This window comes from Scophthalmus maximus, chromosome 12, assembly GCF_022379125.1.
Source record: "Scophthalmus maximus strain ysfricsl-2021 chromosome 12, ASM2237912v1, whole genome shotgun sequence".
In the NCBI taxonomy this organism is placed as follows: domain Eukaryota; kingdom Metazoa; phylum Chordata; class Actinopteri; order Pleuronectiformes; family Scophthalmidae; genus Scophthalmus; species Scophthalmus maximus.
In genome coordinates this window covers 13,615,173-13,632,184 of record NC_061526.1, presented here as the reverse complement: position 1 = coordinate 13,632,184, position 17,012 = coordinate 13,615,173, and the positions used below count along the sequence as shown (strand labels likewise).

The 17,012-nt window shown below is 42.9% G+C and overlaps 3 protein-coding genes across 12 annotated transcripts; 1 reads left to right on the top strand and 2 right to left on the bottom strand.

Annotated features, from left to right (window-relative positions):
• Positions 1-10: 10 nt before the first annotated feature.
• dnai7 (dynein axonemal intermediate chain 7) lies at positions 11-8,013 on the bottom strand. 6 transcript variants are annotated; one of them, XM_035649465.1, is made up of 17 exons: positions 7,903-8,013; positions 5,296-5,457; positions 5,147-5,216; positions 4,824-4,912; positions 4,504-4,603; positions 4,161-4,298; positions 3,817-3,951; positions 3,595-3,698; positions 3,322-3,480; positions 3,079-3,232; positions 2,902-2,992; positions 2,524-2,693; positions 2,272-2,431; positions 1,951-2,165; positions 1,711-1,869; positions 765-878; positions 11-345 (listed from the first exon to the last, which is right to left on the bottom strand). In XM_035649465.1, exons 6-17 carry the CDS (start codon positions 4,284-4,286, stop codon positions 70-72), a joined length of 1,863 nt encoding a protein of 620 aa, XP_035505358.1. In that variant the 5' UTR covers positions 4,287-4,298; positions 4,504-4,603; positions 4,824-4,912; positions 5,147-5,216; positions 5,296-5,457; positions 7,903-8,013; the 3' UTR covers positions 11-69. The 6 variants fall into 6 exon arrangements, with proteins under 6 accessions (XP_035505358.1, XP_035505333.1, XP_035505342.1 ...); XM_035649440.1 differs by lacking the exon at positions 7,903-8,013 and adding an exon at positions 7,260-7,277 and having other exon boundaries at positions 4,161-4,319; positions 4,504-4,608; positions 5,440-5,457; XM_035649449.1 differs by lacking the exon at positions 7,903-8,013 and adding an exon at positions 7,260-7,277 and having other exon boundaries at positions 4,504-4,608; positions 5,440-5,457.
• Positions 6,958-8,656, top strand: lyrm5a (LYR motif containing 5a). 5 transcript variants are annotated; one of them, XM_047335972.1, is made up of 4 exons: positions 6,958-7,005; positions 7,712-7,786; positions 7,894-8,084; positions 8,166-8,656. In XM_047335972.1, the coding sequence occupies exons 2-4, from the start codon at positions 7,742-7,744 to the stop codon at positions 8,233-8,235; spliced, it is 306 nt and encodes a 101-aa protein (XP_047191928.1). In that variant the 5' UTR covers positions 6,958-7,005; positions 7,712-7,741; the 3' UTR covers positions 8,236-8,656. The 5 variants fall into 5 exon arrangements, with proteins under 5 accessions (XP_047191928.1, XP_047191929.1, XP_035505421.1 ...); XM_035649528.2 differs by lacking the exon at positions 6,958-7,005 and adding an exon at positions 7,329-7,469; XM_035649536.2 differs by lacking the exon at positions 6,958-7,005 and adding an exon at positions 7,353-7,487.
• Positions 8,657-8,698: 42 nt separating this feature from the next.
• slc5a8 (solute carrier family 5 member 8) lies at positions 8,699-16,965 on the bottom strand. Its single transcript, XM_035649498.2, has 18 exons — positions 16,739-16,965; positions 14,379-14,605; positions 13,617-13,736; positions 13,004-13,069; positions 12,835-12,886; positions 12,656-12,723; positions 12,486-12,524; positions 12,275-12,390; positions 11,782-11,922; positions 11,487-11,616; positions 11,142-11,230; positions 10,853-10,962; positions 10,698-10,765; positions 10,506-10,592; positions 10,021-10,238; positions 9,533-9,636; positions 9,352-9,440; positions 8,699-9,261 (listed from the first exon to the last, which is right to left on the bottom strand). The coding sequence occupies exons 1-18, from the start codon at positions 16,773-16,775 to the stop codon at positions 9,136-9,138; spliced, it is 1,887 nt and encodes a 628-aa protein (XP_035505391.2). The 5' UTR covers positions 16,776-16,965; the 3' UTR covers positions 8,699-9,135.
• Between the last annotated feature and the right edge of the window lie 47 nt (positions 16,966-17,012).

The following is a 17,012-nucleotide window of genomic DNA, read 5'->3' as shown; positions in this document are numbered from 1 at the left end:
ACATTTCAAATTCAGGTGTTAAAAACATATTTAATTCATTTAAAAACAACCAAGTCATTTTACGCAGGTTTAGGAATGCATCAGGGGCCTGCTGGCACAGAGCAGATTCTGTACGGTATCGACGAACAGATAATTGGATCCTCTGGTCCTGGCTATGCCATCGGCGCTCATGTTGTCCTGGAGCATGTGGATGAAGGTGGAGTGACAATCAGTGCCAGGGTCATGGTCTGGAGAGAAGGCTTCACTCTTCTCTGTAATTTCCAGCTTGTGATACCTCTGAGCACCCAGCAGGAAAAGACTCCACGAGTCCTTAGGCACAGTGTCGCTGCCATGGTGCTCGCATCCCTGTCAGAGAAGGAGATACGGGGGACAGAGGACTGACACGTAAATGTGATGTTTACATTCAGGTCTGTCAGCTTATGGGCAATAACCTCACTGTCGTCTCTCTGACACTTCTTCCCTCTTTCTCATTCTTGAGACATGTTATATCTCTGCCCTGCTTTGCCTGTATTTGCAAGTTTCTAAGTGTCGGATCTGTTCGTGTTGAAGTCGCCCAGGTGGCACCGTAAACTCCCAGCGGCTGTTCGCCGTGCAGTCCTTGTCGCTGAATTAACAACACCTAATTATTTGTCATGGGCGCCAGCCGCAGGAAGTGGTGGGAATGGCCCTCAGCAAGTGCAGGGGAGTTCAAGCGGCAATCAGCCATTCCACAGTGGGAGGAAGACGGGGTCAAATGTTAAATTAAAGGAGCCGTATCTTCATACCTGGATGACCAGATGCCCGGCTCCACATTCAGCATTCCACTTGCTCCACGAGAAGGCACAGGCCGAGGCGAAGAGGGCCATCTGTTCATAGGCGGCATGTTCTGTAAGTGGGTCCTGAGGAGGAGAGGAAAAAATAGCACAGCACATTTGAAAAGGTGTAGAACATTCTGGACTGTAATCTAATGCATCAAATTTATTTTACTCTACTAATTGCTGCAGCTCTGATAGTATTTTAATGGAGTGAATCTTCGTGGCATTAGTTGTAACTGTTTTGGTTTTTATGTTTACGGTATATCACGCTTTGTATATCTTGAAATACGTTGACACAGAAGTTAACACCCACCCTTGTCTTTGTACCTTTAAATGAATCAGATTAGTTAAATTAATATTTTCAAGCCAAGCTAGCAGCATTGTTTCAGTGCTAGAAAGGTCAGTTGGTCAAACGACCGCTTTAATTCGCTGATAATTTGGTACTGACATTCATGGTCCACAGAGGATTTATCCTGATGAGTTTGCTGATCCCCTGGCTTTCCATCTAGCATCTCCGTGAGGTTGATACTTTCAGTGAAATATTTTAACTATTGGATGGATTGCCATGACATTTGGCGCATATATTCACATCCCACTCAATATGAACTATATGAACTTTTGCAATCCCTTAACTTTCCATCTAGCACCATCATCAGGCACAACATTTCATTTCATTTGTCCAATACTTTGGTTTGACTGTGAACATGGTTAACGTGACCTTGCTTAACATCATGTTGGGGTTATCGTTGTGAGCATGTTGGCATGCTGCCGTTAGCATTTAAAGCAATGCTGTGCCTGAGAGCAGCCCCACAGCAACTTGACTGCTATGATAACTTGAGTTAAAAAGCTGGCTCAAGTCTGGGTCTTGTTCAGGTTTTTCTTTTATTCTGAAAGCCAACAGGAAAAAGAAACAGACCTTGCCAAAGGAGCTGACATATTTGTCAGTGTACTCATTCACAAAGATGTTGATCCCTGCGCTGAGCATGGCTCTCTGCAGGACGGGGCAGCTCATCCACTTTCCTTGGAGGTGAGAGAGGCCTTTCTCCTGCTCGGTCTGCAGCATGCACCGGTCACCCTGCCATTGAGTTGGACACAAACTTTACGCATAAATCCGGAGAAATTGTTTGTGTGCGCACAGTGCTTTCCCGTTGCCTACCTGGATCGTGATGCTGAGGTCGATGAGTGCTCCGTTGACAGTGAAAACAGCAGAGTCTTTGTCCAGTGGCCTGAGTTCCCAGCTCTGGAAGGGCAGGTTGGCGTAAGTGTCCTGCATCAGAACAAAAGCTTGGAAGGAGCCCATCTTGAAGGTGACCTTGGCCTCTTCCTTCTCGTAAGAGACATCCGTGATGCCATCCATCCGCCACTGTTTACCTGGGCGAGAGACCCAACTGTGTGACTATTTGGTGGATTGAAATGAAATTCAAGCAGCTGATCTGTTACGACTATTACACAGTGTGTGTTCCTGTCGGTCTTATACCTGCAGCATCCCAGCGAGCCACTTGGGGAGTCTCCAAGAAGACGACACAGTCGGGCAGCGACACAGACACTCCGACAGGCGGGCAGGTGACGGGCTCGTTGTCATCGAAGTCCAACGACTCTGTGGGGTAGGGGAACACCTGCAGCCCTGTGTCCAGCTCCTGTGGAGGATGTGGTGTGGGAGAAAAGCAAAATGTGGGAGCCAGCAGCAGCGACTGGAGAACGAAGGCACTGGATACTCTTTTCTATTCACCTGTCTAATTTCCCAGCCATGGACGTGGCGGGCTTGTGGTGGGAGGCAGAACACATCATAGTAGAAGACCCCACCCAGAGGCGTGTACTCCATCAAGTCCACCACCTGCACAATCTCACTGACGTCCACCACTGTGCCCTGCACCGAGGAAGAGGTCAAGTCCCCCTCATCTGAGAGGGAGAAAAAAAGAATTTACAACAATTATTGATGGACAGCCCTCATCAGCATTAAAAATAGTTAGTATCCTTGATTAAGTTGTTATGGAGTGTTAGTCTATGTGTCAGAAACCCTCTCAATCAGTTTTAAATCCTGTACAGACAGATATGGATATGGTGTATAAATATGGAGCATCTCTAAGTGTAAGGCTGGGCATCTTACCACTGACTCCCTCCATCTGTGTCAGTATCTGGCTCCCTCTGCCTTCTGCAAGCTGGGAACTGTTTGTCCTCGACTTTAGACTGATTGCACTCTGTGGGAAACATTGACAATAAGAATGAAAACATCTCATTGAATGTAGGAATCCAGCCCAGTCCCTTTTTTTCTGTCGTTTTCAACCTTCCTGTCTTCTAATCCTTGGACGGACTGCGACTCCTCGTCCACTCTCCGCTGCTGTGTCCCGGCGTCCTCCTGCGCCTGCCCAGCGTCTTTTGCCTCCCCCTGCTCAGGCAGATCGATTTCTGCTTGAACCTCGTCGCCCCCTGCAAGCGATCTGGGACGAGACAAGAATAATGGTGTTAAAATGTTATTGTTACGCTTCGGGAAACCATGGTAATTGTTGTGTTGAGATTACCATCAGACCTGTGGCTAGGTGTGTGTGTTTGCAGCTGAGCCATCCTGGCAAGCAGGGACAGGTGGTCATAGTGCGTGTGGAGAATCCGTACAACAATATCGCTTACAGCCAACTGTTTGGGAAGCTCGAAGCCGAGGCCGACCTCTTCAAAGTTAAATTCTTTAAACCTGCACGGACCAGTTTGACATGGAGACAATTACTAAATGTTCCAGCTGCAGACCTTTTTTTAATTGTCACATATCCATATTGTATATGTGTAGCAGTTTCTGCCACAGCCGTACCTGGGATTCTTTTTGAAGTTGGCCCACAGACAGAGTGTAATGTTGTCATCTTTCACCACCGACTGCATGTTGCCCGTTTCGGTGTCAATGTTGTCGTTGGCCCTCTGTAACCAAGGAGACGCAGAAATCCATTACGCACAGGGTTTGCAATATTGCTTCGTACACTTATGGTAAATCACCGATTTACCGATGCGAGCACACGGGCAGTTTTAATCCTCGTACCTTGAGGATATCCTCAGTGGCGAGTTGCTGTTTGAAGACGATTAACTCCTGCAAATTACTGAGAGACTCCTGGTACTTCTGGCCCTCTCTCGGATCTGTGACTTCTCTGAGCAGACTCTCCAGCTCCTCCACCAGCTACCGGGGACAATAGTGAATTTGCTCTCAGATATTGTAACATTAGATCGCAGCAAATATTTATTGTCTAGGATTTGTCTTCACTCCTTATAAATACTCCATATATGGAAGGACTATATTGGCCTTGTTTACACTAAAAGGTACATTGTCTACCTTTTCAAATTCTGTCCATTGACTAGTAAATACAAAACACTACAAAAAATACAGACCTGGAGAGCGAAGTCACATTGCTGGAGCACAGGTGTGATGTTGACCTCTGGGTCATCTCTCCATAAGCTGATATATGTGTAAATATCCTGCTGAACTGCTGGGTCAGGTTTACCATCACAACGCATGTACCTATCCCACTGGAAACAACATGTTATTTTCTGCATATTGTTTGAGCCAGAAAAAAAAAAAATACCCGTCAACATTTTTTTGCTGTTGCTGTTGTTTGTTATTTTTTTTTAAGTATTGCATTTCTCTATTGTAATCATAATTGCATTGTTTGCTCAGGAGAAAAAAAAGACATAATGGTCTCTATAAAACTCCCAGAGACAGAAACACACGCACCTTGGCCTTCTCCGCAGCATCAGCCCTCCATTTAGTTACTGCGGTATGATTCTTCTCCAGAAGATGGCGTAGCTTATTCAGGTCGACCTCTCTGCTCTCACTGTACTGACGGCAAAAGACACGCTTGAGCACTGCTACAAATATATGCCCACTCAACACAACAGTCAAACATCTGCTGTGAGTTTCCTTGAGGAGCGGTCTATCCTAGGAATTCACAGGGCTTGTTTTCACCGAGCAGGGTTCGTTTGACACAGAATTTACCCTCAAATGGAAAAAGAAACAGACAATCCGCACTCCATTGCTTAATGTAGATCACTCACCTTTAATTCGAGCCTCTCCAGCTCCTTCTGCTTTCTCTCCCTTTCCAACCTCTCCTGTTCCTCTCTCTCTGCCCGTAGCCGGGCTTCCTCTGTAAAGCAAAGGCACACACAGTAAGTACCTCAACGCACATGCTAAAACTGGGGGAATAAGTTTGATTCATTCACAGCGATGGTTAAAAATCTCTTCTGCTGAATTTCAATCCACATACCGTACACTAACCATGCGGTCTACAGTGTGCGGCCCTTGTTACAACAAATATCATAATTTTATAATGTTGCCACGCGTTAGAATTCATGGGGCAGATCTCTGACTGGGGACCTACCTTCCTCTCGCAGCCTCTCCTCCTCTTTCTTCAGCTTCGCCTTCTGAGCCTTGGTCAGTTTAGGTTCCCCCTTGGAGGATTTCAAGCAATTACAAAAACATCACAATGAGTGTTCAACGGGGGCAGCTCACCGGTTTATCCATACTTACTTGGAAATGGGTACATTACTAAGGAGAAGGGTGGACACACACTGACTCTGTGTACTCTGGATCTCTGACTACAGAACTGATTTCATTATCAAATGAAAATATGTTCATGAAACAGAGAATGTGCTGACTGCCCTTTGCTCGTACCTTTGCTTTCTTTGGTGCCTATCATTCACAGGGGGGAAAAATAGGAGAGAGAGAGAGAGAGAGTTAAAGAATGACATGCTTAAAGACATGAATTCACAGGGTACGGGGTGAAGTTGATATGAAAACAAAGAAGAAAAAAGAGACTTGAAAATAAAGGTTCTTCCTGCAACACTTTTGGCACTGCAGGCCTCCAAATGAGACAAATTGCATTATACCAACATTTTACAGCAGGTAGGAGTAACCAGCTATAAGCTACTTGTCAGCTGATCCTCAATACTCTTAATAACATTACGTTTTCAAGGCCTATATCATAACTTCATTGCTCCAGTTCTTGTGTCTGACTAAGGCATTATGCCAGGTAATGTAAATATAACATTCTCCTATGAACTCAATTATTAAGTCTCATTCATACAGTCCAAAAGCAAAAGAAGACAGGTAGCTGTAGTGATCATTTGGTTGATTATAGTGAATATATTTAAAAAACAAAAAAATATATTGTTCATTTTGATAGGTTAAAAAAAAGAAGCTGTCCTTTGTTGTGCAACTACAAGGGACCCTTTCCCGACTCTTACCCTAGACCCTAACCCGATTTAAATTATACGCAGCATTTGAATGCTTTAAAAGTGTAAAAACTAAATGAGTTGCTATGTCATTGCCCACCATCTTTGGAATTCAAAAGGGATTCTGAAAGGATTCAGTGCCGGTTATATGCGATGAGATCACAGAACACCGGAGTGTCTGTCCCTTTGATCATTGCATCAAATGAGGATGACATCACATCTGCATCATAATGGAATGTTTTGATGTTTTTTATTTTTTATTTTACAACACACACACACACACACACACACACACACACACACACACACACACACACACACACACACACACACACACACACACACACACACACACACACACACACACACACACACACACACACACACACACACACAAATACATGAGTAAGCAGACACACAAAATAAAGCAATTCACAGAACTCCACCACCTAATTTTTTTTTTCATTAACTAAGTAGTTCTTTGCAGTGGTGTGTCAAGTAACTATGAATGAAAACTTGACATTTCTGATGGCGTCTCCGCACTAAAGCTGTTCAAAAAAAAACCATAGGAAAGCCTTTATTGTGAAGCAGCCATAAGAAATACAATGTATTTGTTTACAAGGTTAGCACTATCTGACTGCCCCTCACATCATTTTGCATATTTTTACTATAGGGAAGAACACCAGTTGAACCATGTTGCTTCGCCTTCTGAGCCTTGGACAGTTGAAGTTCCTTTTTGGATGACTTCAAACAATTACAAAAACATCACAATGAGTGTTTAACAGGGGCAGCTCACTGCCATACTTGGAAATCGGTAAATTACTAAGGAAAAGGGTGGACACACAGTGACTGGTTTACTCTGGATCTCTGACTACAGAACTGATTTGATTACCAGATGAAAATACATTCATAAAACAGAATGTGCTGACTGCCTTTTGCTCTTAACTTTGCTTTCTCTGGCGCCTATCATTCACGGGAAAGAAAAAACACGGAGAGAGAGAGAGAGGTAAGAATAACATGCTTAAAGACATGAATTCACAGGGCACGGGGTGAAGTTGATTTGAAAATAATGAGGAAATAGAAAGAATTGATTGCTAAGCAGAGCTGTCAATCTATCAGTTACCTAAGTTATATTCAGCGTTTTGTGTAACTATTATCTATTATAACTGATAAACCCTGAAGCTTAAACCATTTCATTATAATAAGGTTTAAGGTAAAAAGGAGCATTTAGTTCTAGAATAAAAACCCTTAAAGACTCACCATGCTGATGCTAAAACGCTGGCGTATGCGTAACCATAGAAACGTGTAACCACGCGCATGCGTACTCATTTGTTATTATTCACGACACAAAGACGAAGCGATTTACGACCCCGGTGTAAAAAACAGCCGTCAAAGGAAGGACAAGTGTGAAAAGAAGGAGACGTGTCTTCCGCACAGCTTGAATAAAGCCACCCTGCAAAGAGAACACGAGTAAATAGGAATAAACAGGTTTTTTTATGGTTGTTTAAATAGTTTGTATTATTATACTAAGTGGTAAACGCCAACTCACAAGCTAGCTACCTAGCTCGCTAGCTAGCTAGCTCGCTCGCTAGCTTGTGAGTTGTGCAGAGTTGTGTGCTAATTTCCTGGGTTGACACGCTTCACTCACATCCACTCACACGACCACTGCTGTTCGTCTGACAACAGCCTCCTCAACTGCCCTCTCGTTTCAGGGTTGTGAAAGCCCACCTCGTGCCCTGACTATGGCCAGCCCTTTGAAGGGGGAGGTCATGAGACTGTACAAAACCGTAAGTGGATGAGTTGACACGCGCGCACGTCAGTTCTACACTCGAGCGTCGTGTGTGTACGTCTGGCCGATGATGTGTAACACTGAGTTTGTCGTCCCCGTGTGAAGCTGCTGTACCTCGGCCGAGAGTATCCCCAGGGAGCGGCGTATTTCAGGGAGCGCCTGAAGGCAGCCTTCGTGAAGAACCGAGACGAGACGGACCCGGACAAGATCCGACAGCTGGTGGCCCGGGGCGACTTCGTCATCAAGGAGCTCGAGGCTCTCTACTTCCTCAGGAAGTATCGAGCCATGAAGAAGAGGTACTACGACCCAGAGGAATAAAAGTACAACTCCAATACAGCTTACCACATTTCTGATTATTATTCCTTTTTAAAACACAGGCAACGGGAACCGATCAGATCACGCAGCAGTTTTGGTCATGAACGAACACATCTATTGAAAACACACTGACATTGCAGAAATGATAAACTCGCAACACTCGTCCTAATAAGGGAAATAAGGGAAAAGTGCCAGACACTGATGATGATGATGTAACTTTTACAGTATGAGCTTCATGTTTTTTATACACATGTTGCACTTTTTGTTTTTTTCATTGAAACATTGCGTGTGTGTTGTTAGACAAGTCATATGCAGACACCCACCTGGTCTGTGATAAACTGTGGAGGCCAATGTAAAGACTGACTGAATCCTACAGTGACATGTATATTGTATTTGAATGTATATATATATTTGTAAATACATTGTCATATCTCTTGAAGAGTGAATGTACATGACTGTGTACCTAAGCACTATTTTTGGAGAAATGTACAGATTGTTTTGAAAACAGTGATGTCCTATGTCGAATATAAATAAACCCCAGCAATCAGTTTTATTCAATGATTTAACACATTTCTTTCTTGTGGGAAATTGCAGCATCAATATACAAGCTTTGAACTCAGGCTGTCCTTTATGAATGTATGGAAATCTTCTAACATGCCGTGGTACACACACACAAACACACACATACACCTTGTACACACGTACAATGTACTAATTAACTGCAATATAACTGTCCAGACATTTTAGAAATAAGAAAAATGACTCTATTTCAGTATTATAGGTTGTATCTGAAGCATTTCTCCAAACAGGATGTTAGGTCAGCTGCCCCAAACGCCAGAATTAATATTTTATCAGATTTAAGCAGGATTTAATGTAGTGCTCAGTTTAGAAGTGGCCAGTGACCGATTTTTTTTCAGCGAATATCTCATGTTGTAAGTTACACACCTTTTTTTCTGTTATCCAACCCCATCATTGACATTTCTTCCATTTTTACAAAAATAAGAATCGATTTCACAACACAAATATACGTTTTTATTTCATGTGGGAAATGCTGCTTCTTGTTAAGTCCAGCTCAACATCACAGAAAGCAGGATTTGTGTTGCCAAATTCTTTCTCCCTGTCCTTTGTCAGGTCAAGTCGTCCTGTTCGTGTCATGACCTCAATAGGGAAGAGCACAAAGCCGAGAGTCAACGGGCAGCTGTTATTAGTCCATAGCATTTTGATGTGGTTCACTGCTGCAGTACTTACTCTGTCTTTGAAACACCTGATGAGGTAATAGAGTGTTGTGTCTTCTTTCATTAATGTAAGCCTCGGTTCCACCTTCAGCTGCCAGCCTCCTGATGTGAGAACAAAAGAACACATGGAAACAAATTGAAGCTCGCGACAAAACAGTACAACAGCAAGATTGAATGAATTTTTTTTTATATACCTGTGAACAGGCTGACTATCAGCCCCACACCGACCGCCGTTATTGTTCCGATAGGACTGAAGTACAGGTAGGACAGAGAGTACCAGTTATCTGCCAGCACAGGCCTGGTGGCGGAGGAAAAGACGTGTTGAGAGACTATGCGCGAGTCAAATCTTAGGCATGAGGACAAAACTATTACGGCAACATCATTTTAATTTCTCCTTATGACTGCCTGTCCAACAGAGATTTATATAAAACAAACTTAATCAGGATTGCATACTAATGGAATTTTAATAGCATGAGGTCCAAGAAAATGTCTAAAAGCCAATTTCTAATGTCTTTCTACATGGAAACTATAAGCTCCTTAAGCACAAAACTTAAACATCTTCCTAACTTGATATCACAATGTCATCGTGCTCATGTCGGAATTCCCCGTAGTTCAAGTGTAGATACTTAATATGGTGAATGATGTCAAACTACTAATCAACACAGCAGGTTACACACTTAACCTGCTGTCTGCGTTGTGCGCGGGGGCTGTGGTGATGGGGATCAGTTGCGTGGGCAGAGCCGTGGAGGTCCAGTTGAGGCCGCCTGTGATGGTGAAGTTACAGCCGTCAGTGGTCAGTGGCAGGGGCCTGGTCAACTCGGGAGGGGGAGGGTATACCTGGGCTCCGATGCCCACCCACAGGGACACGACCAAGCCTGACACAAGACCCGACAAAGCTCCCTGGAGGACATTATAATCACTGAGAATGCTGAAATGTTCTTTTCAGAGGATCAGGTATAAGACGGTATACATAAGTTTCAAATGGTTGGTAAAGAGGCAAACGCTATGATACATTATTTGGAAAGAGACCCAGTAATTTGAGATCAACATTACTGTAGTCAGTATTTTTAAAATGTTGTAAGGGTACATTAATAATGACTTAATAGCATTAAAAGCATTTCCTTTGCAGTGTTGGATTATTGTCCAGTTAAAAGAGGACAGACTTACTTTGGAATTGGCTATTGGACACAAGATACCCAGTGCGAACAGGCCAAGTAAAGGACCTCCAATGATTCCAAATATACTGATGGCTGCCTGTCGGAAGAGGCACACGGCACTTAAGTTGCAGGGGCAGATTCCTTAACCCCAGGACGTTTGTGTAATTAATAATTATATACTGTACACGTTGTTCCTCTCTACCTGCAAGATCCCTCCCATGAGCGAAGCCAGTCCAGCCATTGCAATGCACAACGCCCCGTATGCGAGACCTGCAGACACGAGAGATTTTCACACTTTAATAATTACCATCCCAACTCACTCAGCTTGAATATTGTACACTAGGACGATCCACTCACTCAGTCCTTTCGAGGTCCAGGCCAGGTGCTTCTCAGACATGTGAGTGTGAGGTTTGATCAGGTCCTCCACTGTCACTGCAGCCAGTGCATTGATGCTGGATGACACTGTACTGTGGTTGATGTACAGTAACAACAAAATCCCACACAATTTAGTTGATATATTTCTTGTTAGTCACACTTCATGGCACTTAACATGAGCTAATGTGCTTGGTAATAAATGAAGTAATTAACAATGATTGGGTTGGGATGATGAAACAGACTTTAATGTCAAGTACTGTACAGTATCAACCTTAGAGATCCACTGTATGCTGCTGCAACAAACAGTCCAGGAAGGCCAGGGTAGTCTCCCAAGATGTCCATCACCAAATATGGCATCAGCTGCAGGGAAGGTAACAGTGGATCGCATGTGTCATCAGGAGGTTTGGACTCTCATAGATCTTTTCAAAATGAACGCATTTAAATACATTTTTTAATCAACCACATCTTCCCCTTCTCTATTTCCCAGCATCCACTGCCCATCTTCACTATCCCTGTCAAATAGAGACATAAAATGACCCACAAAATCTAAGTTGCTGGATATCTCTCAAATTTTTCTGGTGAGCACAGCTCGTGTCAAGTCCATCGCGGTGCCTACCTGATCGGGAGCGGAAACCAGACCAGCCGTCCACGGGTCACAGTGCTTGTAGACGGAGTAGAGGCACATTCCTGCAAAAACTGAGCATAGCAAGATGGACCACAGGCCTAACAGGTTGATGTACAGAGATCTGGGTGAGAGAAGAAATGCATACGGCAAAGCACTTGAACAAAACCATTGAAGTTTCCCAGCTATTCAAAATGAGATGCGGTTGAACTCTACCAATGTGACTGGGGGAATTCCTCTCAGAACACAAACAGTAGATGCACCCTATCACCAGTAAAACAATACTCACACTCTGGCATGAGTGAGGCTTTTACAGGAGATGTATCTCTGAACCTGGGCCTGGTTGATCCCATAGATACTGACCCACACAAATGTCCCGCCGACGGTTATGGTCCAAAAAGTGTGTCTTTTCAGAGGGTTTGTGTCAAAGCTGGTGAGACAGAATAACAGGATCACTTTGACTTTCTATGAAAACCTGTAGTCAAGAACTTTTCATTTTTTTCCAGAGACTGTTTATCAGCCCCTTCTAGAACAGTGACTGGATCCTCGGATGGACAGCATTCACAAAAAAATGTGTTCTTTCAAAGAACATGAAGGCCTTGTTCTCACATGAAATAGTGAAGCCACACAGAGACCAAAATTAATGGTATATGACCAGGATATTCCCCTAAATGGCTGAGAAAGTAGAAATAGATGTGGTTGGTTGAAGAATGTAGAAGAAGTTTAGAATCTAGCCACTGTGTAACTGAGGCACAGCACTTTAATATTAAGATCATACTCACTCCCAAAAATTCAGTCTGCCTCCTTCCTCTGAATCTGAAATGATGGGGAAGACTCCACCTTGTAAGACCACAGACCTGATGATAACCGATAGGAAGCCTCCAAGCATGACGCCGAGCTGGAGGGGAACATTTCACGTAACTTTAGAGTCGCTTTTGTCACAGTAATGTTTTTTATTTCATCATATGTGGCGTTTTTCATCCAGAAGCCTACCTGAAAGACATCAGTCCACACCACCGCCTTCAGACCACCCTGCAATAACGTAAAGCCCAAACAGGTGTTGTGTCGACTGTACATTCAAAGTGAACAATCCAGAAATTCAAATTCTGAAAAACAGACTCTGCCCAGCATAAAAACTCAGGTGAGCACGTTGCATTACATACCATCGTGCAGTAAAAGGTGCACACCAAACCAGTGGAAATGACTGCACCCCACAGATCCATACCAGTCACTGCAGAGAGAAGGAGTGACCGCTCAGCTTAGCAAAACCAAGCAGCTCTACAAGTGCCCTCATGTAGGTGTGTGACGTGATCCTGACTGCTGTGGACTGTAACCAACGTACCGTGATTCAAAGCGAGAGCTGGGGCATAGATGACGATTCCGGTGTAGAGGATCTGCGACAAAGGAGAGATGTGATTCCGACGTGAATGACCCTCGGGTGGCAGATTTGTTGTGCGACCCACAGAGGGTCAAAAGCCCTGCAATTATGTGTTGCCTGGCTCCTCACTCACCGTCTGCACAATGAAGAGCGCAGTTCCCAGCAGACGGGTTGCTCTGTTGAAACGCAGCTCCAGATACTTGGCAGAGACATGACACAGACAGAAGAGATTAGTATCAGGGCTGTGGTCTGTTTCGGTCAGGACAGTGAGTTCAGCACTTCTTTTTTAGCATGATGATTCAAAAAGTTATATCCAATTAACTGTTACAATCTGACCTCTGGCCTTGCTTCACAAAGAAATAATCTCACACAATTTGTTTTTTTAAGAATTCCTTGAGGGGAGCAACCGCTCTGACCACAAAACTCATGTCACCTTACATTTACTGTCCCTGACTCAGTTTCAACACGGTCATATCTGCGTCAGACTACAACAAGGACGTGCTTTTCGTCACTTTTAACAACTCTTACTCCAACCATTTTAATAGCACAGTAAGACAACAGCAGTCAAATATCTGGGCTGGTTTCAATTTTGTATTTCCCAGGTAAACAAAAACATTTTGCGCATTCAATGCCTTCATGAAAGGCATTTAACAGCCTTCGCAGCTTTAGACATCTACAAACCACGACAATAACATTGACACAAGACAATATGAAGGCTGAAAAAATAACTCGATGAGCACACCCACCTCATATGTGCTGGTGACAGCGAGCCGGTAAAAGACTGGAAGAAAGACCTCAGATGTGACCACCACCATCATCACATATGAGAGACCATATAACCCAATACTGGCTCCGTAGCGGTAAACCTAAGGCACAAGGGATAGTGTGAATTATTCATGTGAAAAAAAAGGATATGTAAATTCAATTATTAACTTTGGAGTAGCCAGCAAACACCACAGAGCCACATATTTTCACCACACACCGGTAAACACTGAGGGAATGAAATCCCCCATTGTTTGTGTTCAGTGAGCATTTCTAGTGGGATTTTATATAAAGACTTATTGTCTGGTTGCACTGATTTTGTTTTATTCCAATACTGCCCTTTTGTCTAATATCAGCCTGTTGTCATCACTTCAGTTAATTAAGAGCTACAGAAAAGTATTTAAGTTTAGATTTTCTTATCTTTGTGCAATGTGCAATATGTATTCTGTAAATCATTTCAGTTATTTAGACATGTGGATACCTATGAGCCCTTCTATTTCTACAGGTAGTAGAAGTGTAATAATTCTGCATATAGCTCATGAGTTCATGTTCAATACATGTTACATTGTCTCTACCATTACGTATGATTCAAGTGGAAAGTCAGGGAAACTACAATGGGACACTGATGTATCTCATGCCACCCAAAACAAGTTTTTTGCATTAAAAAAATAAATCCTCCAGACTGAACAAGAAACAAAATTATTTTTCATGGCTGTCCCTTAGGAATGGGCTGTAGCCTTACTTACCTCGACTGGATTTGACAGCACCGTGATGGCTGACATGAAGCTGGCGGTCAGGGACAGGGACACGGGCAGGGCCGTCAGTCTGCGGCCTCCCATCAGGAAGTCCCCAGAGCTTCTCTGGCCCCTGTCCGCCCAGGCAAAGTAGACCCCGACCGCGGCCGACACCAACAGCATGAGAGCAAAGACCACATAGTCCGCAGTCACAAATGAGCCTGTTACCAGAGAGTCCCCTGACATTTTGGAAGAAGTCAGACAAAAGCCCAAATAAGAAAGCCAAACTCTTCAGAAAGTTATTCACACTGCCCCATGTGTGCTGCACTCAGACACAGAAACAGACAGTCCTCTGTGGATAAATGGAGGTGCTGGCACATCACCTCCTCACTCAACGCTGAGCCTAAAGCAGGACAACAGACCGAAACCTTTTAAGTGTGTGTGTGTGTGTGTGTGTGTGTGTGTGTGTGTGTGTGTTTGAGAGAGAGAGAGGGAGAGAGAGAGGGAGAGAGAGAGAGAGAGAGAGAGAGAGAGAGAGAGAGAGAACATTCCAGGCAGGTACATGTGAAGTCAAAAGGGCCGGAGGAATGAATTGTTCACCTAACCACAAGATAAAAGCTATCGTCACTTCTTGAAAGAGAGAGATTGTGCGTGTGTGTGTGTGTGTGTGTGTGTTTTTGTATCTGGACGCTGGGTGTCACAGGCATGGGAGATGGTATTGAGGAGATTCTCCTCACAGACGTGAGCCATATTCTCCTACCTGTTTACAGAGCCCCCTGACGCTCCTGAACATGAATATACAACACACACACACTCACGCGCAAATATTGAATCTACCAATATACTTGCTCAAATCAATTATTTATTGTTTTTCTAAATCAGTTGATTAGTTGCTTACATTTATCACAACTTCCCAAAGTCCAAATGAAATCTTCATATTTGTGAACCTGAATTAAAGCAAATGTTCGGCAGTGGCCTGTTTGCTTGAAAAAGTCTCATATTCACGTTTACACTTACTTTCTGTGCGGGGCCATTGTCACAATCTGTGCATTTCTCTTTTTTAAACAATTGTGTAGAAAAGCCTTTTTGATACACAATAGGTTTTATAGAATGTGTAGTAGGTATTGATAAGAAACCTTTAAACAATTGGTACAGTGGGTAAAGAGCGCAGGCAGCACTTGTGTAAACTATGGGTTTATTGATAATTTTGTGAAAGGGAGAAAATGTGTAAAAATAAAAGCTGTGAAACTGGATATTTCTGGATTCAAAAGTCATACACTAGTAGCAAATGGCTGCATGGCTGCGGCCATAGAGCCTATTGCCAGACCGGGTTGTATTTTAGTCCTTGTTCTTGTGTGTTCACTTTTCAGCTGATATTCACTATGTCAAACTGACCCGGGACATATTTGGCATTTTTCAGTAGAGAAGTAAACTAACTCATTTTCTTTATCAGTATTAAACATATGTGTTCTTTTGTATTTATTCAATTCGATTTCCTGGATCACATACATATATAACATGTAATGTCTCATTGTCTTTTGTAGTTGGGTATATAATGTCAACTTATGTACTTTACACAGAGCCCTTCTTTGCTATGGTGCCAGTCTGGGTTTGGTATCATTGACATGCAAAAGAAAATTAGCATAGGGTGTGGAGTTTGATAGAAGAAATTATTCAGTATATCAGTATACTTTTACTTTCCAAAAAAAAGGTAATTGTGAAAGTTATATAAGTCATAACAGTTGATTTATGATTAAATCACTAAATCATCAGGGCCTTATTGACATTGTCGGTCAGGTTAACCACACTAATTTAACAGCATTTGAGTAATCTTGAGCACGGCAAGTTCTGATGACGTTTCCTGACGAATATCCAGTTGGAAGACTGGTATAGAGGCTGAAATATATATATATATATATATATATATATATATATATATATATATATATATATATATATATATATATTTGATCAAAAATATGATCTCTCACTCAAAAAGCTACAGGAAAGCTTCATATAATGTCTGTTATGATCTTTCGTCACAGATTAAGACACACCTGAATGTAACCAATGAATGCCTGTTCTGCTGAGAAGGTGCATTTTTCAACCACTGGCACTTCAATGCGTTTGATGCTAACAAATTAATTAGTTAAAGATTATGAGCTATTCCAACTATAAGAGAAAAGTCTGTCCCAGAAAGACTAAAATGAATGTTGTTGTGTTTTTATTCTTCTTCTTCCGTACGTCGAACAGAAGCTAAGCTAGCCTGAACCGGTGCAGGACTTTCTTTAATATTGCTCATATCAAGACTTCTGTCTTTATGACATTATTTATGTAATAATTACAACCGCTTTTTGGTAAAACGTATTTACCTTGTTCAGACATGGTGGAGTGTGTTTTTTTTCTCATTTAGCTCAATGCTCCTACATGGCCCCAGGTCCTCACACACGGCCGGAGTTACGTTTTTTCTCTCCGCGTCCACATAGACTGGACTTAAGACATGTTGGAAAGTTTAAAGTCCACCAGGCAAGTTTATTTCAATCATGTGTTTTATTCAATAGTTGCCTAATAACCGCTAACGACTCGGAAGCAGAATGGCGCGAAGCCTCAAACGAAGGCGGAAGTGACGGGACGCGTCCTCTCTTG

Bases quoted from the DNA above. Each gene is read 5' to 3' on its own strand.
- lyrm5a (XM_047335972.1), top strand. From the start codon at position 7,742: ATGGCCAGCCCTTTGAAGGGGGAGGTCATGAGACTGTACAAAACC. The intron at 7,787-7,893 runs GTAAGTGGATGA...CCCCGTGTGAAG, and splicing joins TCATGAGACTGTACAAAACC to CTGCTGTACCTCGGCCGAGA. The intron at 8,085-8,165 runs GTACTACGACCC...TTTAAAACACAG, and splicing joins TATCGAGCCATGAAGAAGAG to GCAACGGGAACCGATCAGAT.
- dnai7 (XM_035649440.1), bottom strand. The intron at 4,913-5,146 runs GTAGGTCCCCAG...TTTGCTTTACAG, and splicing joins GGAGAGGCTGCGAGAGGAAG to AGGAAGCCCGGCTACGGGCA. The intron at 4,609-4,823 runs GTGAGTGATCTA...TTTTGCCGTCAG, and splicing joins TGGAGAGGCTCGAATTAAAG to TACAGTGAGAGCAGAGAGGT.
- slc5a8 (XM_035649498.2), bottom strand. From the start codon at position 16,775: ATGAGAAAAAAAACACACTCCACCATGTCTGAACAAG. The intron at 12,525-12,655 runs GTATGTAATGCA...ACGTTATTGCAG, and splicing joins GCACCTTTTACTGCACGATG to GGTGGTCTGAAGGCGGTGGT. The intron at 9,441-9,532 runs GTATATAAAAAA...TTCTCACATCAG, and splicing joins GATAGTCAGCCTGTTCACAG to GAGGCTGGCAGCTGAAGGTG.